Below are 22,722 nucleotides of genomic sequence, written 5' to 3'. Positions count from 1 at the left end.
AGTATCTCTAAGATGACATGAAAGCGAGAATCTGAAGAATGGAAAAAGTCAGCCACACGAATACCCTTCCCCAGGAAGAAGAAAAACACAGAAGATGGATCAGGAAAGCAAAAGGGGTTGGATAGGAAGGCCACTGCATCTAAAGCCAGAGACGTCTAAGGAATCAGAATCTATGAGTGTAATGTGAAAGCTTAAATGACTGTTATGTGGGAGGATAAGATGATTTGCTTTTATCTTTCAGCATCTCTGTCTAGAGAATAAATGGAAGAAAAAGCATATAAGCAGGGACATCAACTAAGAACATCCTATAGTAGCCTGGGCAAAAGAGTACAATGATGTCATCTTAACACTGCAGTGGTAATAAAGGAGGCCAAACGAGGATGTGGATGCATTTTGGAAACAGTATTGATGGCCACACTAACAACACAGATGCAAGAAACAGGAGACATGGAAACACTAGGATGACTCAGGTCTCTGACTTGAAAAGCAGACTACAGTACAATTGCTGGATGAAGACAATCTGGGGAGAAGTACTGTGCCTTTGGGGGAATAGAGCACACGGGCTGGGTCAAGTTAGATTTTGAAATGTAACTCACAAATGGAGATACACTTTCTCCAAAAGGGGCCATCATTCTCTTCTCTTTCCTCCTGTGCTTCTTCCTCCTCTCCTCCTTCTAAAGGAACCTTCCCCAGGCTGGACCCCAACTCCCCACCCCGCCTCATCACTCACCCCTGCAGCTCTGCTCCATGGCCCTTGACTTGACATTTCATTTGTTTTACTCCCTCTTCTTTCACAGCGCATCCCTGTCTTGACACAGCTGTTCTGAATGGCAATCTATTAATACTGACATTTCTGCCCTTTGACAAAGTTTCACTTAGTCACTAAATTCGACTTACTAAATTTGATTCATTTCTTAAGACGAAGTTGATATGTCCTCTTTTATCTTAATCTTTTTTTAAAAGAAAAAAATTTTTTAAAAAAACTAAGCTTATACATAAGTGTGAAAAAGTACAATATTCACTGTGTGCTGCTTCTTGTAGAGAAACCAGAACCCATGTAAATGTCCATCAGCACAGACAGGTTCATTATGGAACAGTCATAAAATAGACTACTCTAAAATTAGCAAGAAAGAGCACTGAAGATGATAATACAACGGAAAAGCACAGGATAATGTGTACGGTAAGTAGACTTTTGCTTCAGTTCGGAGGACTATACACCAAGATACCAATAGCGATCATTTCTAGGAGAGAAATCAAAACATTTGCATTCCCCACATTTTCTGCATCTGTAAATTTGCCATTTGTAGGACATATGCACTCTTTTGGAAAGAGGAAACAAAAATTTACATTGTGAAATGAGTTAGTGCAGATCCTATAGATTTCCCAGTAGAGGCTTGGGTCTAATACTATTTCAAGTGAATTCATCCAGCACATTTTATAAAGTTTACTCGAATTAGTTAACCTCAGCTAGGCGTGGTGGCACACACCTGTATTTCTAGCACTCGGGAGGCTGAAGCAGGAGGATCACTGTGAATTCAAGGCCAGCCTGTGCTACATAGTAAGACCCATGTCTCAAAAAAAAAAAAAAAATGGTTAACTTCAATCTGAATGACCAATATATTTGACCTTCTACCTTCCATTTTGTACATACTATTTTTTGAATAATTATTAGACATTTTCTATGTGCCAAATATGCTGATCCCTGGGACACTACTGCAGACAAAACAGTTATAATTCTTGCCCACTGAGGTTGATCTTCTAGTGGGGTATAGAAAACAGAAACAGAGGCTAAAACCAGAAGTGGTTTTAAGCTTACAGTTCAAAGCTAAGACCTGATGTGTGACTGGGGTTTGCTCAGTGAGGAGTTAAAGAAACCAGTGGAAGCCAGGTGCGGTGATGCACACCTGTGATACCAGCACTTGGGAGGCTGAGGCAGGAGGACTGCAAGTTGCAGTCCAGTCTAAACTACATAGCAAGACCTTGTCTCAAACAAACAAACAAAAAGCCAAACCGGTAGCACATGCCTATAATCTCAGCACGTGGGAGGCCGAGCCAGACAATCAGATTCAAAGCCAGCCTGTACTATGTAGTGAGTGCAAGGCCGGTCTGGACTGTATAACAACACCCTGCCAATTGAAAAGAACAAAAGAAATTTCTTCTCTGTAAATCTCTCAGTCCATGATACTCACTTATAGCAACAAAACAGGCTAAGACAAAAAGAGATGTAAGTCAAAGTGTCCAAGACGTGGTCACTGGTAACTGACCACTGACTCTCACCATCGATTATAGATTGGAGAGAGAATCACCTCTAGGGAATATCTATAACCAGGCACCACCCCAAACCACTCCAAGATGGTGTCTGTATTTTCTTCAGTCCCAAGTGAATCTTAGGAACACTGAGAGCTGAGGAAGTACGGGCTAGGGCTAGGGAAGAATTATGGGAGAAACAGGAACTATGGATGGCGGCCATGTTTCCAGGATGACCTTGACCGTCCTGGAAGCACTTGACCTCACCACACCCAGCCCCATCCTCCAGATGGACAATGGGTCCTCTCAACCTGCACACTTCACCTGTGAAGTCACATTTAGGAAGGCATCTAAACTGCCATGGGAAGACTAATCACACTGAGCAAGGTTTAGCCAAGACTTTGGAAGGCTGTGTGATGGAGCACAACTGTTGTTCCAGACACTGGGAGGCTGAAGCAGGAGGATCACTGAGCTCATGAGTTCAAGGCCAGTCTGGACAATATAGCAAGATTACACACACACACACACACACACACACACACACACAAACTACTAATTATCCAATTTTTTTTTCATAGTTGGGAGACATGGCCAGTAACAGCTCTGGTTCTCAAGGCAAGGAAGAGACTCCAACTATTACTCATCAGAGATGAAGAGGAGACAGGAATTACAGGAGCAAGCAACATTCTGGGCTGAAGAGAAGAAATGACGAGGTGGACAGAGGGACTGCCCAGGACTGAAGCCCAAGAGCGCTGAGCCGCATTTCCAGCCCTTTTATTTTAAAATGGTATCACCATATTGTCAATGCTGAGTTCCAGCTTGCAATCCTTCTTCCTCAGCCTCCCTAGAAGCTGGGATTGCAGGAACGCACCACCATACCCAGCAAAAATCTTTTTTTCTTGTTTTGGTGTGTGTGTTTTTATGATTCCACTGTGTAGCCCAGGCTGGCCTCAAAACTCACAAGCCTCTTGCCTCAGCCTTTAAATGCTAGAATTACAGGAATGAGGCATCACACCTCACCAGAAATCACTTTTTATAAACTACCTTTCCATATATTTACAGTTTATATTTCCTTCATGGAAGATAATGTTCCATCCTTAACCAGAATGAATTGATTAAACAGTGCTCTGTCCTCACACGGGAGGCCAGCCAGAAGGATGAGGTAGGCACAGGTAGTGGCCCTACCAGGTAGGATTGGTCTGGGACAGCTTACAGACCTGCAGGGCAGGAGCTCTGGCCTATTCTCATTCAAGGAAGAGGCCCTTCTTTAAGTGGCCAGTGCCCCAAGGAAACCCCTGTTTCTACTCTTGAATTTTAAACAGCAGTAGTCTTAATTGGCCCTACTTCTGTCACCCAGGAAAGCAAGCTGTCCCCACTTGGCACTCTCCGCTACTTAGAGACCTGAAAACATAATCAGCAGGAGATGGTCATAGATGCAAAAACAAGAGTCACTGCCAAAGTAGACCCTGAATGCAGAGACCGCATCAAGGAAAACGAAGCGTAGTATCCAGAAAGATAGCCACAGCAGGGACCATCACCTGGGCAAGACCAAAAGATTTCAAAGCTAGTTCATGATAGAAGCTTAATTCACACAAACTGCTTTCAAACATGTTTGTATTTACTCTAGGCAAATAAACACATACAATAAATATTTCTGGTCGCAAGACATGGGAAGTTGCAATACTATTCAAAACAATGTGTTTCAAAAAGTGAACCCTAGCGTAAATTATAATTTCATTAATAATGTAGCAGTATTGATCCATGAAATTTAACAAATGGGCCACACCAATGCAAAATGTCAGCAATGGGGGCAATTTGGACAGAGGGGCAATGGATCTATATTTACTATTCATTTTTCTGGGAACATAAAACTGCTCTAAAAAATAAAGTAGTAATTAGCCATGCACAACAGCACACAACTGTAATACCAGCTATCTGGGAGGCTGAGGCAGGAGTCTCACAAGCTCAAAGCCATCCCGAGTCACTTAATGAGTCCCTGTCTCAAAAATAAAACATACAAAGGGCTGGGGATATAGTTCAGTGACAAAGTACCTCTGGATTCAATCCCCAATACTGAAAAAAAAAAAAAAAAGAAGGATTTTAAAATTAAATGTATAGAAAACCAATAAATAACTTAAAAACTGTACAGTAACTTTTATATAAAGCTGATAGTCGGGTAATCATAAGTCACAAAATTTTCCACACAACTTACATATAAGTATGTATAAATCATTATTGCATTTACTTAACAAAATATATACTTAACTTTTATGACTAGGAACAAAGGTAACTTTGAAACAATAAATGATACTGCTTTAGACACTGTTCTCTACCCAGGTGGAGTGAACTATTCTTAGCACACTCTTAACTTGTAGTTTTTTGGTGAAGAATTTTTTTTTTTCGTATAATGGAACCCTAAGCTTCACATATTAAAGGAAGATGCTCTCTGTGCTTTGCAAGAGGAGGATTTGGACTAACAGCACTGCGTCCCACTCAGGGAAAGCCTGTTACCATTCTGCTCAGCCACATCCCCCGGCCCCCTCAAGTAGTGACTCAGAGAAAACACAGGTCCACAGTCCAAACCCTGCTCCTGCATGTGGGTTTAAAAGTGACCCGAGGCTTGTCATGTGCTGAGCTCTCCTGCGAGCACTTTAAATGATTAATTTCCTTACCCCTCACGACCAGCAGAGATGGGCTGGCCTCCTTTTGTATGACACTGCACTATGAGGGTGGAAGAGGAGAACCAAAATCCAGGCTATCCCTGCCGGCCTTGACTCTCCCTCATGCAGGAAGCAGCCCCTAGCTAGGAACAGGTCCACGTGGCTCAGCACAGTACCAGTCACAATTCTCGAATGTGCTCTTTTAAACCCTAGAGGAAACTCAGACCAAAGAAAGTGACCCTGCCCTAGCGAAGAGATACTGCAAGTGGTCCTTCTTGTGGCTGGCAAGTTAACGTGATTGTTACAAAGATACCATCTCCTGGTGTGACAGAAGGAAGAAGGGAAAAGCAAGTGTGTTAACACAGTTCCTACCATCCCCTACTTGCTCACTTATAACCTCGGCACGGACTCTTCATAGCGTGGGTCTACATACTACATTGGCACAGTTGAAATCTGTTTAAAAGTACTCACTGACTAAATGTCAGCTATGAAAAAGACATTTGCTTAGTGATCCAAAGGAGACACATCTGGGCCCCAAGAAGCTAATATTTCTGCAGGAGACACTGGCCTGCTTATCAAATGTTTTATTTATCTCATCACAACTGCAACAGGTGACTTTTGTGCTTCGGGCCACAAAGGCCATACTTACATCTGCCCAAATTTTCCAAGCTTCTTTCGCTTTCTTGACAGTTTCTTCATAGTCTGCCACACTGGCCTAAATCACATTCAGAGGAGGAAAGTAAGCGATGACCTTCTTCAAGAATACACTGACATTTTTTTGGAAAAAAAAATCTCCTAAGATTTATAGTTGAGAATGATGTCCATGGTCTTCTAAAAACTGGCTGTGATCCACCCAGTAAGAGAGGAAGGAATCCAGCTGTGCTTTAAAAACTGCCTCCCCTGGGAACACCTGCGCTTGCTATGTGTTGGTAACACAGATTTAGGGCTACAACCCAGACTTAGGAGTCAGAAACCCGACTACCCAAAACTCAGATGACAGCCTTAGATGGACCCCCTCCCAGTCCTCTCTGTGGTTCACCTTTTTAAGGTGCAATCACCCCTCCTCAAAGAGTAGTCAACCTTTTTTAGGCATGCTTAAATGTCAAAGGAAAAACAGACACTATTCTTTACATTTGTACTTTGGTATTGCTCTTGGCCTACCTAAGCAGGCTTCTGCCCCTAAAGAAAGGCTGTAAATTCCCTGAAGGCATTTTGAATTTTAAACTTACCTGCCTGACTCTCGCTATTGGCTCATTGTTAAAAGGACAATAGGTGGTAATAACCTTAAAACAAAAAGATGACCATCATTTACAGCAATCATAATCTCTTCCAAATTAAAAGACTAGATCAAATAGGTATAAGAAAATTCAATTTTCAATTCTCTCCTTAGTAAAAACCACTTTTTGTTAGATTGTTGCCATCTTAACATTAGATATATTCACAAAGGTTTTAGTGTAATCAGTTAATTCAGGTCTTTCTCCCTTAACGAACCATTGTTAAGAGCTTTCCTTGCTCAGCTCACTCTCTGGTCAGAAAATGAAGCAGCCAAGCCCAGACAAGTATGGAAAAGGCCTATGCCTACGCGACATAGAACCTGGAGAAATCTCAGGTTCAGTTAGAAAGGCAAAGGCAAAGTGAAGCTAAAAACGGCTTTAGGAGAAGGTATTTTGTCAAAGAATCTCATGTGCAGATACACCAATAAAAACTAGATAAACTATCAATTATACAGTTTGGGACAGTTAAAATCACCTGCATTTCCTACAGCCCCAGACAACCACAGATGTTCCCTCTAACAATTCAGTTAAGTATATAACACTCCTAACTGCGTTCAGTATTACATTTTCTTACAAAAACCTTCCTCCTGTATGCCATGCTCTTTAAAAATATGGGCGTAATAACTTTTATCTTTCAATCGCATTTATAAAAACATTTTTATTAAACAGTAACTTGGTGCCAGGCCTATGTTTAGCTCTGAGCAACAGAGAAATCTGAAAATCCCGTCCTCACTAAGTGCACAGACAGAATTTTGGCAAGCACAAGCTTCCAAATTCCAAAGGGTTTCTGAAAATGGGCAACACAAACGTATCCTGTAAAATATTACCTGTGGGGCATGGCACATTTTAAGGACTATAGTCTTATTAAGATTAATTGCATGGCGAAATGTGCGGCGTTTTTCACTGCGGACCCCAAAGGAGACTGTGCCATAAGGTTTTTTTTTTTTTTTTTTTTTTTTTTTTAAGTAAACTCCAATATGAAATCAATTATTCTTAGCACACAAGGGCCTAACCTGAAAAGTTTTGTAGTTGTTGTTCACGGTACGACAAACTTTAAAACTTCCCATCCCATGCAATCGCCTACTGCGATAGCGGGGAGTCCAGCAGGGAAGGGCGGGGCGGGCCCTCGAGTCTCCCGGACTAAAACTCCTCAGCTGCCGCGATTTCCCGCACGCACTCGTACCTCTCCCCGACCGCCCCAGCTTCCATTGTATACGCCCTCATTTTCCTCGCGGAGTCCCAGCTCTTTCAGCCAGGCATACTGAGGCTTTTGGATCAGCAGAGTGGACATGAAGGCGGCAGGCCTGTTGCAAGGTCCCGAGAACTTGCTGGGATTTGCAGCGCGCACACAGAGCGCGCGCACCACACGCCACATAACGAGCCCTGCCCGGGGGTGGGAGGAGCACCCCAGCCAGCAGCAGCTGAAATAGAAGAATCCCCTGAGCCGGACCAGGAGAGTTCATTGGACGGGCCGGCCCGCCCCCCAGTCGGGAGAGCCCATTGGACAGGCGGAGCCCCGCCCCCGGCTGGGAGAGCCTGTTGGACAGGCGGAGCCCCGCCCCCGGCCGGGAGAGCCTATTGGACAGGCGGAGCCCCGCCCCGGAACGCCCCTGCGCGCGTCAGCCCCCTTGGGGTCGTCCGCAGAAGTCTGAACCTGAGCGAGTCCTGCGGAGAACATGGAGTGGGGCCGGGAGGAAACGGGAGGACTGCTGCCCTCTGGTGAGACACCGAACCCTGGCGGGTACTAGAAATTCTTTTCAGCAAAGTGCTGTCTCTATAGTACAATGGGGCACAGCAGAACTTCTCAAAGTGTAACTAATACGCGTAGAGTCACCCGCTTAGTATTCAGTGTGCACTCTGAATCAGAGGTCTGAAAATCTGGCTTTTCTGTCTCAGGTGACGATAACATTGCTAGTCCCTGGAGTAATCAAGAAAGGCATTTTTTTAGTGGGAGGAGGAAAGAATCGTTTGTTTTCACTGTTTTTGGTAAATTACAAATTAAGTTTCTGAATAAATGAAAAATATTAAGTTATTGCACATCCTTCTAAACAACCTGCCTGGGTATATTCTGACTTTTGAAGAACAAAGGTAGTTTTGATCAACTTCCTCCTTCTGCAATATCTTTTCCACTCAACCCCACACTGTACCCTGGCCCACAACATCATGGCCTTCACTACATAAAGGAAATACTAGTATCTCCTTCCGCATTATTTGGACATGAGTTTTAAATACATTAATAGGTGCCTCTGTGATTCCCAACTATCTCCCCCAGCCCTCGTTTTAAGGATTGAACACGGGTCCTTGTGTATGCTGATTAAGCTCTCCACCACTGAGCTACTCCAGCCCTTTTTATTTATTTATTTTTTTTTTTTTTTTGTTATGAGATAGGATCAAGCAAAATTGCGGACGTGGCCTCAAACTTGCAGTGTTAGCTTCCTGACTAGCTGGTGCTACAGGCAGGAATCACTGCACCTAGCTCCAACCTGCTTTTTGAAAATATTCCTCACTACTTGCTTTGTGGGTCTCCACCCTAAAGCCAAAGTCCCCTTGTTTCTATACAAAGCCTATGCTTTTTTCCCACTCTCTGTGCCCTTATATTCTCTTCATTTGTACAACCCTTCCTTCCATGTTGCTTTCAGCCTTGACCTTTATCTGGCCCAACTTACATAGCATGGGATTGCAGCAAACATTAGATACACATCAGGTGCCTGCCAAAACTGCGGTAAATGAGGCTTCCATTTGTAAATGTTCCATTTGTAGATGTTGTATTTCCCTGGATAAGGGGACCATCTCTGACTCATCTGTGCATTGTCCCACATTTCCCTGTATTATACCAGGCTTACAGATACAGGAATGAAACCTTTGAACATGTCTAGGAAGTAATAAGGATAGATATCTTGTCTAGCGTTGACAATTTCTATCAATACGCAGTTATGGTCCATCTACCCCGGACTAATGTATTAATTTTCCTAATTATTATTTTTTCTCTGGTTTGATAAATTGAACCCAAGACCTTGTCACAGAGCTACACCCCCAGCTCCTTTTTAAAATATTTTGATACTGAGGCAGGGTTTCACAGAGTTGCCCAAGCTCAGCTTGAATTTGCAGTCCTGCTGTTCAGACTCCCAGAGTGCTAGGAGTGCAAGCACCCACCACCATGCCTAGCTAGTGTTCCTAATTTTAATGCTTGAACATTTTACCTTATTTCTGATCATTTTTTATTACTCAACAAGATTCTTAGGCAATGTTCAGTGGTGCATGTCTGTAATCACAGCTACTGGAGGAGCTGAGGCAGCAGGATTGTAAATTCAAGGTCACCTCATCTACTTGGTGAGATCTTGTCTCAAAATTAAAAAAGGGTGAGTGTATAGTAGTAGATTGCCCCTGGTTTCAATTCCCAGTGACACAAAAAGACAAAGATTCTTTGTACGCATATTCCTCTCCTTGCCTCCATTTGATTCAACAGAATGAAAAGTCATTTGCAATTCCACTTAAAGTTTTGGAGGAATATCTAAAGCTCTGGAAGAATGTTAGCTAGCTAGCTAGAAAATATCTTTCTAGACCAATTCAGGAAGAAGGCTCTGGCAACCACCCACTTTAAAAAGAGGATCTAAGGGCTGGGGATTTAGCTCACGGCATAAGCGCCCACCTGGCAAGTGACTTGAGTTCCCGGGTACCAAAAAAAAAAAGAAAGAAAAGAAAACAGAATCTATATCTCTCCTCCACCTCCATTATCCAAAATTCACTTGGTCCTGCCCAGTAAGAGTGCAGGAAAAATCAGAGCTGATAATGTTTTCCCCATTTGGTGCTCAGGATTAAAACTAGGGCACTGTATATGCTAAGCTACATCACCGCTTTCCCAGCCCCAGAAACAAGGTATTTTGATGAGCAGAGCAGAAAGAGATGGAATTAAGTGAATCATATATGAAAGTCCCTTTAGACACCAGAAAGTCCTGAACTCAGTACAATTTAAACCAGTTCTGTATTAAAAGTGGCAGAGTTTGCAAATGGCCAATTTGGCTTTGCTAATGACTTGTCATAGATGTCACAGTAAAATAATTAACTTATATAAACGAGTTCTTTGTCTCCCAAAGTTGAAGAATAAACTTGAAGATAAAAGGAGGAATTTAGGAGGGTGCTAATAACAAGAAAAAAGCTCTTGGTGGATACCCACCAAGAAGGGAAAGAAGTCCAACGTGCTTTTTTTTTCCTGGCATTACATAGGCAGAGTGAGAGGGATCCTTTCAATACAAATGGGTTCAAAAGAGTTGAAAAAGAAAATAGTTATCTTGCATTTCTAATGTTTTCTTGAGTCAGGTTGAAGTCCAGGTCCAGAGGTTAGGAAGGAGTTGTTAATTTAGCATGCTCTAATAAGTTGCTTTCCTAGGAGGAAAGGTATTTTTCTCTCTATTCTTATCTTAAACTTTTATCTTCTTTGTGTGTTTACTATTGCATCTCTAAGCATAGTTAAAATGCTTAACTAGCTGCTTAAATTTATTCTTTTATCTGACTCTACCACTGGGTTGCTGTACCTACCTACACATAATAACTGAACTACACTACTACAGTTGGGTACTAAGTAAGCATAGATAGGTTCCCATGACTTCTGCTTAAATAACCCCGTGAGCACTAGCTGTCCTTATTTTTCAAGGATTCGTGGCCAAAAAGTTTATACAGAGGTGTAAAATGAACAGGTCTGCTTGCCCCCAGGCAGCAATAAATTGGTAAAGTCTCTACCATCCAGGATAGCATTTCAGTCTGAAAGCTCAGGACCTGGTTTGTCCATGATGCAGCAGGGAGCAGCATTATTGCTGTGGGTAAACTGCTGCTATCAAGTTCTCAACAAATATGATGTTTAACCCAGAACACTGGGTTATCATTTTATAAGATTTTCTTTTTCTGTACTTGAGATTGAAGCCAGGGCCTTCACACTTAGTATATCCCCACCCCTTCTTAATTTTTTATTTTGAGTCAAGGTCCTGCTAAGTTACTAAAGTACCCAGGCTAGACTTGAATTTGTGATCTTCTGCATCAGCCTCAGAGAGCACTGGGATTATAGCTATGGGGAAATGTATCTTCTGAGAAGACTATGTATTTGTATTATCCAATTACTGCATTCTTTTTTTAAATCATAAGTTGTATTTACTGAGAAGCATTCAGAATGTCAACAAAACAACTGAAACTTTTTTGCAATTAGGGTGTTATTCATTTGACAGAACAATGATTTCTCATAAACTACATCAGCCAAAACTAAAGTTTAAAAAATAAACCTACTCTCCCTATATATAACAAGTGTGTGCTGTGCACTAAATTAAAGAACCTGCTTTAAATTTCCATGCCAGTTTACAACCCCTATACCATACCAGGCAAGGTTAGTGGCTACTGAAAATACCACCAGGATGGACCTCTCTAGAAACACTTCTGGTAGTGTGTTAACTATACAAAAAGGAAAAGAGTCACCATACAGCTTTAAAACAAATCTTACACAGCCTTACATTTCAATTCTTTCCTTTAAAAGAATGAGTTGCATACAGAGGGGTTAAGTGCTTTATAGACAAGACAAACAACTGTGCAGGACCAACTTACTCATCCTCATCCTTCTCATCTCCCTATCTTCCTCCTCCTCCTCTTTTTTCTTTTTCCTCATCTTCTTCCTCTTCCTTATTTTTCTTACTTTTTTCAGCCTTGACCACTCCCTTTTCGCTGTATCAAGTTTTCCTTTAGCAGGCAGCGAAGTCTTTTTTGTAGTTGTCCTTTAAGGCCGATGGCCTCCTGTTATCCAGTGGTTCCTAAATAGCTCTCCAGTCAAATGCATTCCGAGTCCTTCTTCCTCAAAAAAAGAAATGGATGAGACAGGCCAAAAACAGTGCCGAGAATTTATTTGAAAAGTGCGAGAGAAAGCAGTTCGGCAGAGCAAATTTGGGCAGAACAAGAGAAAAAGAAAATAAATGCAAAAATAAAGGAAATTGTATGGAAATGCAGCACGAACTATCATGAGGTCACAGGCGTGGCTCCCCGTGGCATCTCCCCTTTTTTTTGCCATCCGCATCTTGTGGGAGCTTGGGAGAAGTTGCACATATGGAGTCCTGAGAATTACTTGGCATTGTCCTGGGATCTTGAAATTGACAGGTCCCACTGGTTTCCACAGCCACCTGTGCCATGCCCTGTCTCCTGTCTCGTTTCCCTGACAGACATAAATCCCATCTTTATGGGGTGCTGGAGGAATAACGGTCTCTGTCTGCTGTAGCTTGTTTATGATGGAAAAGCTTGTATTCCTACCTACAGGCGATTCTGTGCTTTCCAGCTACCTTGGGGTACTGTGGCTCACTGGGTTGAAGAAAAACAATTCTATCACAAGACAATGAGGAGAGTTAGTGATGCTCAAGCTGCCCATCTCACAGGAGAAAGAAACTTTACTCTGAGCCCAGATGTGAGGAGCAGATCAGACTTCCACGCTTTCTGTAGAGAAGAATGCATGTTAGAGACTCTAAGAGCCATGGCCTCAGCAAGGTCTTGTTTACTTATCCATAGCAGCACTGGAGCTTTGCTTTTTGAGGAGAAATCTCAAGTCCTCTGAAGGTTCAGAGGACTAGCTTTTTCTTTTTGGATAATCTTGTTCTTTAGACTGTTCTAGTGGGATTAGCTTTAATCTAGAAAGATAAATCCAATAATCTATCTCTGTAGCCTTTGCTGCAGTGAATGTTGAAAAGGAGCCTTTCCATTTTGGCTTTAACTGGTCTGATGGTGTTCTCTGGGTTTTTACAAGTACTTTGTCTGCAGGGACAATGCTAGTCTGTCCCCAAGAACCAGGAGCTTCCAGGACACTGTTCCCATATTTGGATTCCTGTTGTACTTGGCTTAAATTGATGAGAAATTGAAAGAGCCCATCATCTCTGGCTTTGCTATCATTTCAGAGGATAGAAAAAGCTTTCCATGTAACATTTCAAGTGAGCTCAAACTTAGCCCAGTTTTGGACATGTTACGAACTCTGAGTACTATTGGTCACAAACGGAACCAGGACTCAGATGTCTCTTGGCAAAGTTTTGCCAGAGTTGTCTTTAGGATCTGGTTAGCGCCATCTTTTTAGAAGATTGAAGCTGCCAAGTGGAATGAAGATGATCTTTAATCCTGTGCCATTCCCTGAGTTATTTGAGAGGTTAAAAAAAGGACGGTGTCACTCTGGAGACAGTATTCCAAATCAGGGTATAATTTCTTTAGCACCTTGACTACTTCAGTACCCTTTTCTTAAAGTGTAGGAAAGGCTGTAATCCAGCCTGTGAAGGTGTCAATTAGCTCCAGCACTTGTTTAAATCTTCTATGTAGCGGCATATGGAAAAAGTCTACTTTCCGGTCCTCTCCAGGTTATATCACTCTCCTCTGCACAGGTTCCAGTAAAGGGGTGGTTTGGGCTTTCCCAGGTGGTAGACACAAAGTGGGCAAGCTTTACAGACTGTTAGGTGATTGTCGCTAGTCCTAGTCCCGTGAAAACTCTAACGACCATTTCCAACGCAGCATCTCTTCCCATGTGGAAGGAATCATGAAGTGTTTTTGAGCCTCCCATTGTATTCCTTGGTGTCATGGTTTATGTCTGTGGCCCCCAGGCCTCATGAGTTTCCATTGTGCATTTCTGATGGTTCATTGTCTAGTGCTTGGATTGATGGTGTCAGTGCTCCTCTCACAAAGGGGTGGAGCCAAGATGTGACCTAACGGCAGGAAGAAGGTGTGGTCTTGCTTTTTGCTGATTCCAGCTTGCTGTTTGCAGCCGCCATGAACTGTGGCCCAGCCATGCCCGCCTGCCTTGGAGCCAACTGAGTGTGGACTGAAACCTCCAAAAACTGTAAGAAATAAACCATTCCTTTCCCAGCTTGGGCTTCAGGTATTTCGTCTCAGCAATGAGTAAAAAGTAACCAAGACACTTGGTTTAAGACCAGTTTGTTTCCTAAATACCACGAGTCCCTTAACAATGCCTCATTATCCCAAGGTCCATTTATGCTCGTGGGGTGGAGTTTACATAGGTTTTAGTGGTTCCTCAGAAACTGAGAATAAGGCTAGAGTCTTAAGGGTCTGTAGAGTTGCCCACTTTGCCTCCCTGTCAGTCTTTTGATTTCCCAAGTAGACTTCCAATGTATCTTCCTGATGTCCTTTACAGTGTATGGCTATGAGCTCTCCAGGAAGATGAGCTGCCTCTAGGAGTTACAGAATTTCCTGTCTGTATCTTATACGTGATTGTTGTCTGTCAGTAAGCCTCTTTACTTCCAGGTTGCTGCATGAATATGTAGCACCAGATAGTCATATGTGGAGTCTATAGATGCTTAAACTTCTGTCTTTTCCTAATATCAATGCCCAGTTAAGTCACCAGCTCTGCCTTTTGAGCAGAGGTTCCTGGGGAGAAGAGATTTAACTTCAGCAACCTGCTGTGAGCTAATAGCTGCATAACCTGCCTTTCAGTGTCCTCAGACAAAGCTACTTCCATCAGTGATCATACTTCCTGAGGATCTTGAAGGGGCAGGTCATTGATGTCCTGCCTGTTTTCACAGTTCTGGAAGATCACTTGTTCACAAGAGTGGCTAACTTTGGGGCTTGTAGCCATAAAAGAAGCACAGTTAATAGTAGTGAAAGTTCTTATAATAACTCAGTGATGTCTGAGAGCATAGCCTGCCACTTGGTAAGCTGTTCTCCTGTTAATCACAAGTTACTTTTTGTCTCTAGAATAGACCTGAACTAATGGGGAGTTAGAGCTTTTGGTCTGTGTCCCATAGTTAGTTTTGTAGTTTCTTCTGTTAGTATAGTTGTTGCTGCTATCGCCCTCAGGTATAGTGTCCATCTAGCAGCTACTCCATCTAATTTCTTTGAAAACAGTGCCACTGAGTGGGGTTCTTCTTAGCTTTAGTTAAGATCCCCCAAAGCAATTCTTCCCTTTTCTGATACATAAAGGAGATTTTTTTGTTGGTTCTGTTTTTTAAATCAGGTATTCCCAGTGCTGGTCCCTGAGTAAAGGTATGCTTCATTTTTCTATAGGCATGATTTGTCACTTTTGTCCATTCTAGGAGCACAGACTTGGGGCCTTTTATTGCCTCATAATGGTTTTGCCATTTCTACAAAAGCTAGATTCTATAAAAGCCTGCCATTCCCAGGAAGGAAAGAAGCTGTCATTTGGTGTCAGGAAGCCCAAGATGACAGATAGCCTGGATCCAGTCCCAGGTATAAGAAAATATTGCAGACATTGACATTTTTGGAGGAATATCTGAGTCTTAATTCTTTGGAGACTTTATATCCCTTTTTAGCTAAAAAGTTAAGACTTTCTACAGTGTTATATTTAGATAGTTCCAGAATTGGGTTGCAAACTAGAATGTCATTTACATAGTTTTTGTTCTAGTTTTTGTTCTAGTTTTAGATTCCTCAAGACTTTTTCTAGTGTCCAAGAGAAAAGGTAAGAGCTATCTCTAAACCCCTGTGGGAAAACTGTCCAAGTGTATTATTGTTTTTGTCTTATAATGGGATTTTCCCATCAAAGGCAAATAGAAACTGAGAGTCAGGATGAAAGGGAATGGAGAAAAATGCATCTTTTAAATCTAAAACTGAGGACCAACTGGTATTACATGCAATTGAGGAAATAATTATATATGGATGCCACTAGAGAATGGGCAAAGGTGTTGTGCTATCCTACATTCTCCTGAGGGCTTATTGCAGGGAGAGTGGGAGTATTAAAAGGGGACTGAGAAGGTTTCAAAATGCTGTATTTGAGAAATTTGCTTATGAGAAGCTGGAGGCCTTTTTGTATCTCTTCCTTGATTGGATACTGTTTTGAATTAGGAAATCAGCTGGGGTTGTTTTGTCTTATAATTACTGGTATAACTGAATTTGCCCTACCAGGTATTCTCCTTCCCTGTGTAATATAACTTACGTGTTGGCTAATTTGGTCAGGGAGATCTGGGGTAGCCCCAGCAGGTAAAATCTGTTTTGGCTATAGAATTATCCCCAATTTTGAGGCTGCAGGACTCACAGGTTTGTTAATGGTGGTCACAGTAATCCACTGGCAGTAAGCCAGCTCTACTGGGATGCATGCTCAGCAATTTTGATAAATTCAAATGTGTTGGAGATTATGGGGTTAAAATGAGGAAAAGAAAACTCCAGATATTTTGTGGATTGAAATGTCCTGTCCTTGAGATCAGAAAGACAGTGGAGGGAACACTTGACCTACAGATAGCAAACAGGGTAAGGAATATAGTTGCCAGGAACCCAGGGTATCCAGATCAGTTTCCATATACTGATTCCTGGTACAAGAGGTTCAAGTGTCTCTCCCCTGGCTTAAACTATATATTTGGAGTCTTTCTGAATGGGTGCTGGTAATTCATGAGAGGCCACCTAATGCACAGCTACCTATATAGCCTCCATCCTCAGAAGAGGAATCTTTGATTCCTTTCACATAGTCTCTGCCTCTGCCTTATTGGACATACCAACATTGACCTCTCTGGAGACCTGTGGCAGAGCAGGTAGAGCCAAATTCCAGGAACACTGAGTTGTACTTGGCAGGACTCCATATGAGAGGGAACGTGGGCCATATGCCAGTGGATAAAAGTGTACCACCCACTATGGAGGAAGTGTCACCCTCCTTCCCAGTTTCCCTTTTGCCTTTCCAGGAAACAGAAGTTTCCTGGACCTCGAGGGGCAATTCAGACCATTTTCATTTACATCCCCTTCAGCTCTAGAGACCATTGTAACTGGAAAACTCAAAATCTCCCATTCTCTGAGCAGCCATGTGCTCTGATTAACTTGGTAGAATCAAATTTAAGACTCACCACTCCAACTGGATTGATTTTCAGCAGTTGTTCTAACCTCTATCTCAGAAGAGAGATAGAGAATATGGAAGAAGGCAGAAGGTTGTGTAAAGTCTGAAGGGCCAGGAACAGCACAGGAAGTTATGGATAGACGGAGATGTGTTCTGACCCAGGAAGCACCAAATTGGAATCTCAACGCAGACAATGGGATTAAAAGTTTGAATGGTCACCATGCAGCTTTGTTGACAGGACTTCATGCAGCAGCCTTCCAGCCCCAAAGGGTGGCAGAGGTACACCAGGCAACCAACCCATGAGAGCCCTTCTGCTTTCCTTGAGTGCCTGCGGGAAGCTTATCACAAGCGCACACCATATAACCCCCTACAGGCTGGAAATGCTTGCATGGTGAACATGTCTTTTGTTACTCAATGTCTGATGTTCGCTGTAAACTGCAAAGATTATATGGGTTTGCTGAAATGACTATAGCTCAGTTATTAGAAGTGGCTCAGGAGGTTTATAACAATAGAGAAGACAAAGTGGAAAGCTCAAGAGGAACAAATGAGGGTGATATTAGCAACTCACAAGAAGGAAGCACAGCCAGGGACAGGAAGTAAGAAAGGGGATGGGAAATGGTCCAAACAGGGAGAGAGATGTGTTGCATTAGACCCAAAGCAATGTGCCTACTGCGAGGAGATGGAACACCATAAGTGGGAGTGCTCGAAGTTGCTAAAGAAAGAGAAAAAGGAAGTGTTTATGGTGGATGCAGGGGAAGTTTCAGACTGACAGGATCAGGGTCCTTGTCTCTTGGCCCCAGGGAACCCATGTTAACTGTAACTGTTGGGGGAAAGCCTCTTCAATTCCTGGTGGATATGGGAGCTGACGTATCCATAGTTACTCAGGCAGTGGCCCTACTTCTAAACAAGAAAATAAATGTGCAGGGCGCAACTGGCCGAACCTCTTCTTACTTCTTTTTGTGAACCTCAGCAGGTCTGGCTTAGACAACAGTGGTTAGTCCTCTTCTGTGCTTATGCGTGACTGCCCTTTCCCCATTCTGGGCTGAGACTTACTTCACAAGCTGCAAGTTCAAATTTCTTTCACCCCTCAGAAATCACCCTAAATACCAAAAAAGAGCTTCCATCTGCTGAAGCTCATGTTTTGGTTGTAACCTTTCCCTTACAGGAAGAATACTGCCTCGTGGAGCTAGATAAAAGGGAACCCTCATTGGAGGGCCCTGATTTCCCTTCTTGGACTCAGCAATTTGCACTGGTTTGGGCAGAAGACAACTCCCCCAGGTTTGACAGCCCATTTGCTTCCTGTAGTGGTAGAATTGGTGGACAATGCACTTAAGAGAGTATCTTATGACAATAGAGACATGAAAGAAGATTAAATCCCATGTACAGAGTTACTTGCAGAAATATTAAAAGAATTTCAGACATCTTGGAATACACCTTTCCTACTGGTTCAAAAACTCAGGACCAAAGAATGCAGACCAGTACAAGATCTTAGGGCTGTCAACAATGTAGTTACTACTCTTTACTCTATAGTTCCAAATTCCTATACCCAGTTTAGCCTGCTCCCACCTAGATGAACTTGGTATACTATATTAGATTTGAGAAATGCCTTCTTTTGTATTCTTTTTTCAGCAGGTTCCCAAGAAATATATGCTGCTGAGCGTGAGCAACCTGAAGGAGGACAGAAATGTCAGTTAACCTGGACAAGGCTGCCCCAGGGATTCAAGAACTCACTGACAATATTTGGGGAAGCACTGTCCAGGGACCTTATGCCTTTCAGACAAGAAAGCCATGAAGTCTCCCTATTACAGTATGTAGATGACTTGCTTTTGGCCACTGAAATGTGGCCAAGAAAGGATGAAGAAGTTGCTGGGATTACTCCAAGAAAAGGGATATCAAGTTTTGAAGAAAAAGGCTCAAATTTGTATGCAGACTGTTAAATTTCTGGGATTTATGTTGAATAATGGAACATGGGCCTTGTTGACTTCACAGAGTCAGGCCATCCAAGGCCTGAGGGTACCTGTTACTAAGAAGGAATTCAGGGAATTCCTAGTGACTGTAGGATACTGTCAGCTTTGGATCCCTAATTTTGCAGCTATTGCCAAACCTCTGCATGAGGCCTTAAGAGAAGGAAATACTCCCTCATTGGAATAGAATCCTGAATAGCAGGTGGCCTTTGAGAAAACTGGTAAGCACCCCTGCCCTAGCACTGCCTGACATCACAAAACCTTTCCAGTTATTCCTTCATGAGAATAAAAGTATTGCTCAGGGTGTCCTACCACAAATTTTGGGACCTGTGACAGACTTGTCAAAAGGCTGGACCCAGTGACAGCAGGATGGCCCTCCTGACTGTGCTCCACTGCTGCCACAGTGATATTAGTGAAAGAAGCAGACAAATTGACACAAGGGCAGAATTTGATTGAGTTTGTACCACACACAGTAGAGAGTTGGCTAAGAGGACCTGGTGGTAAATGACTCTTGGGAACCAAATTAGCCAAGTATCAGGGGGCTTTGTTAGAGGATCCTAAACTCACAATTAGGGACATTCAAGCCATCAACTTGCCTTTCTCTTGCCTTCCTCTCTTAGAGTCACCTGAGCATGATTGCACTGATGTCATCCAGATGGATGGCCAGATCAGCTTGGCCAGATCTACAAGACACCCCCCTTTAGGGACCCCAACTTGACTTTATTTTCTGATGGTAGCAGCATGGTAATTGATGGGGTCCAAAGGGCAGGAGTGGCAGTTGTCATCTTGGATCAACTGTCTGGTTAGAGGCATTGCCTCCCAGGACCTCAGCACAATGGGCCAAGGAGGAAGTCTCTGGAGGAAGGGTGAGACAAAAAGGTGAATATTTATACTGATTCTTGTTACCCATTTGCTACTCTATACATGCATGTTGCCATATTGATGGAGGAAGGAAAAGACATTAAAAACTCCCAAGAGATTTTGAACCTGTTACAAGCTGTCTAGTTGCCCTCTAAGCTGGCAGTGATGTATTGTCCAGGATGTCAAAGGGACAAACCTGTGGAGGCTCAAGTATGATGGACAGCCTGACACAGCTGCTGAACAAGTGGCCTTGGGCCAGGAGCCTTGTTCAGCTCATGTTTTAGTGGCCCCCTTATTAAACCACTCTACCATTCAAAAGAGGAACTTAAATGAGCAAAGACGGGGGGGGGGCACTGAAGAAAATTGGTGGCAGGTTTTGCCAGGATGGAAGGTTTTTCTCCCTGAGATGCTGGGACATTATGTAACACAAGACCTATGTAACACAAGCTGCACCAACCTGGGAAAGATGGTCATTTCGAATTTGCTTGGTTATTATTTCTTTGTACTGAGACTTTGGATTTTGTGTGCCTTGGTAGCTGCTCGTTGTGAAGCCTGTGCCCATAACAACTCAGTTGTGCAGCCTCAACAGCCGGGCATCCAGAGGTAAGGGACTTTGCCATTTGAAGATGTTAAGATTGATTTTACTGAGCTGAAACTCACAAGTGGAAACAAAAGGTTCCTATAAGTATTGATCAGGTTGAATGGAGGCATTTCCCACTAGGACTAAAACATCTAGGGAAGTTATTGGAGCCACGATGGATTTGATTATACCCCAGTATTGGCTCCTCATAATGGCAGGCTCAGATAATGGGTCCACTTTTTTGGGTCAAGTAACCCAGGGTCTTCCAAAAGCCTTAGGGCTTGTCTGGAAGCCACTAAAGCTTGTCAACCTCAGAGTTCAGACCGGGTAGAGAGACAAAACTGAATCTAAAGAACATCTTAGCAAAACTCTGCCAAGAAACAGTGAAGGACCAGAAATTTAAAGGTTAAAAACAAGATGCTGTTTCTCAGCTAGAAACAGCACTGGGCCTCATGACTTAGTCCAAACTCAGCCCCGAGGGAGGATCAAAAAGAAAACATCTGTAACTGTGATAATGCTCGGACTGCACTGTGCCAGGGAACTCAGAGACGCTAATCAGGGTTATAAAATATGTCAAACCCGAACCATACAGGGACCAGGTGTCCTAAAGATAAGCTGTGCAAAACAAGACAGTTAATCAACTCTGACCCGCTAGTTACCCCTAGTTACCCGCTAGTTACCAATCACAAATAGACGGACTGCTGACTATCCCACTCTAACTGCTATGATTGGCTTCTGTATCAAACGCTTGCTTTGCAGTTTTTTTCCCCTTAAAAGCACCTGCCTCACCTACACTCGGGGCCCTCTGTTCCCGCTTGTTCGGAGGACCCCCTGCGCGCGGAATAATAAAGACCCCTTTGTTCTTGCATGAGAGTTAAGTCCTTGAGGTCTCCTTCATGACGCCAGTCTTACAACAGGAGCTAATTGGGTGATAATGCTTCCTATGGCACTCCTAAGATCACAGAGTACCCATACTGGTATGGGCTCATTCCCTCTGAGATAATGTTTAGGAGGCCTCCTCCACTTGTGCAGTGCTTACATCAACAAATGAAAGCACTGAATCAGATACTGTCAACAAACTGTGTTGCTGTGACATTCTCTTCCTATACATTCTCCGGTCCATGGGTTCTCTTCTCTGCATGTAAAGTACAAGAAAACCTGGTGACAAGGTCTTAGTTAAATCTTAGAAAGACCCCCCCTGGCAATGGGCAAAGAGACACCTCATGAGTGGTGTTATTCTTGTATCAGTCAGGGGCAGAGTAGCAGTCCTTTGTTCATCCTGGCTTGATGCCTGGTTGGTGGCCAGAGCTGTTTCATGCTTAGGACACATGATTTAAAAAAAAAAAATCTTGGAAAGAGGAGTCCCTCCAAGTATGATGGGAGGTCCTCATGAGGTCATAATAACCACACACACTGCTTTAAAACTTGCAGGTTGCATGGCTTGAATCTGTCACTCTAAGGTTAAGAAGTGGATGATTGTAGGCACCATCACCGCCCAGGACCTCACGGCCACTTGAACCCTGTCTACCATGACACTCTCAGAGACAAGACACTCACAAGAACAAGGGGACATATCCCAACAAATACGGGAAGGCCTACTCCAATGAGACAGCTCCCTTCAAGGTCATACTGAGGAGAAACATACCTAATGCCCTGCCCTCTTCACCCTGGAAGCTGATGCGTCAACACATGAAAACTGAGCAGCAACCATGTACTGGAATATCAGTAGCCTCAATGTATTGCTATTCTATTGAATTCTTGGTCCCCTTCCTCCCGTTAGTCTTGGTGTTTGCTGTTGCACTCGACTGTGTCCCCAGAGGATTGGGGAATTCCCAAAAACATTGTTTTTGTTCTTTGATATCTAATTGTAGTTATTGTAGTAAGTACTCTCAACTGTTTAAAATGATTTTCCTATTACTAACCTGTTTAAACCTTTTGAGACCGCCTCTAAGAATGACAACCCAGGCTTCACCTTTCCTGCTCCTCATCTTACTGATGATGTTTGATGATATCATGTCATAGATAAACCAAGTCACCCCCGAGGAACTTGGGGAACATCTCTGTAATTACACCACTGAGTGCCCACAAGTGAACTCTATTGGACTTAAACAAGCTCTAATAGCAGAACAGTGTCTCCCTTGTGACCAACAATCTGTTATCCCCATATACTATTTTTGGAACCCCCACTGGTGATGAGACAGAGGGTCTACGGACAGCTTCTCTGCATGTAAAGTACAAGAAAAAGCCCTCATTAGGGATAACCCAAGTGGTGACATGGACCCAGTAGTAGCCCATGGATTATCTATGTGTCCAAAGGTATAAAAGGGAAATTGTAACAATGAAAGTA

At 43.0% G+C, this 22,722-nt stretch overlaps 1 protein-coding gene, 1 long non-coding RNA gene and 1 other non-coding gene across 4 annotated transcripts in view; 2 read left to right on the top strand and 1 right to left on the bottom strand.

The window, feature by feature from the left end:
• Aldh7a1 (aldehyde dehydrogenase 7 family member A1) overlaps positions 1 to 7,601 on the bottom strand; it is a 32,168-nt gene extending 24,567 nt beyond the window's left edge. The window contains exons 1-3 of the mRNA XM_003477369.5: positions 7,365 to 7,601; positions 6,137 to 6,190; positions 5,557 to 5,622 (exon numbers count right to left, since the gene is read on the bottom strand). Of these exons, the coding sequence (XP_003477417.1) occupies positions 5,557 to 5,622; positions 6,137 to 6,190; positions 7,365 to 7,556 (312 nt within the window). The 5' untranslated portion in view covers positions 7,557 to 7,601. The remainder of the gene's footprint in view (positions 1 to 5,556; positions 5,623 to 6,136; positions 6,191 to 7,364) is intronic.
• Positions 7,602 to 7,711: 110 nt separating this feature from the next.
• On the top strand, positions 7,712 to 21,248 carry LOC106025154 (uncharacterized). 2 transcript variants are annotated; one of them, XR_002788464.2, is made up of 4 exons: positions 7,712 to 7,900; positions 13,944 to 14,018; positions 18,136 to 18,248; positions 18,600 to 21,248. It is a non-coding gene; the product is annotated as an uncharacterized LOC106025154 (long non-coding RNA). The 2 variants fall into 2 exon arrangements; XR_010041693.1 differs by lacking the exon at positions 18,136 to 18,248 and having other exon boundaries at positions 7,748 to 7,900.
• A 320-nt stretch (positions 21,249 to 21,568) lies between these two features.
• On the top strand, positions 21,569 to 21,707 carry LOC111753750 (small nucleolar RNA SNORA48). The gene has a single exon (XR_002788542.1). It is a non-coding gene; the product is annotated as a small nucleolar RNA SNORA48 (small nucleolar RNA).
• Positions 21,708 to 22,722: the final 1,015 nt, after the last annotated feature.

Source organism: Cavia porcellus, unplaced genomic scaffold (assembly GCF_034190915.1).
Source record: "Cavia porcellus strain 051 isolate PalLab524CR breed Dunkin Hartley unplaced genomic scaffold, mCavPor4.1 scaffold_21, whole genome shotgun sequence".
In the NCBI taxonomy this organism is placed as follows: Eukaryota; Metazoa; Chordata; class Mammalia; order Rodentia; family Caviidae; genus Cavia; species Cavia porcellus.
Note: the sequence above shows the minus strand (reverse complement) of the source record. Positions and strands in the feature narration are given on the sequence as shown.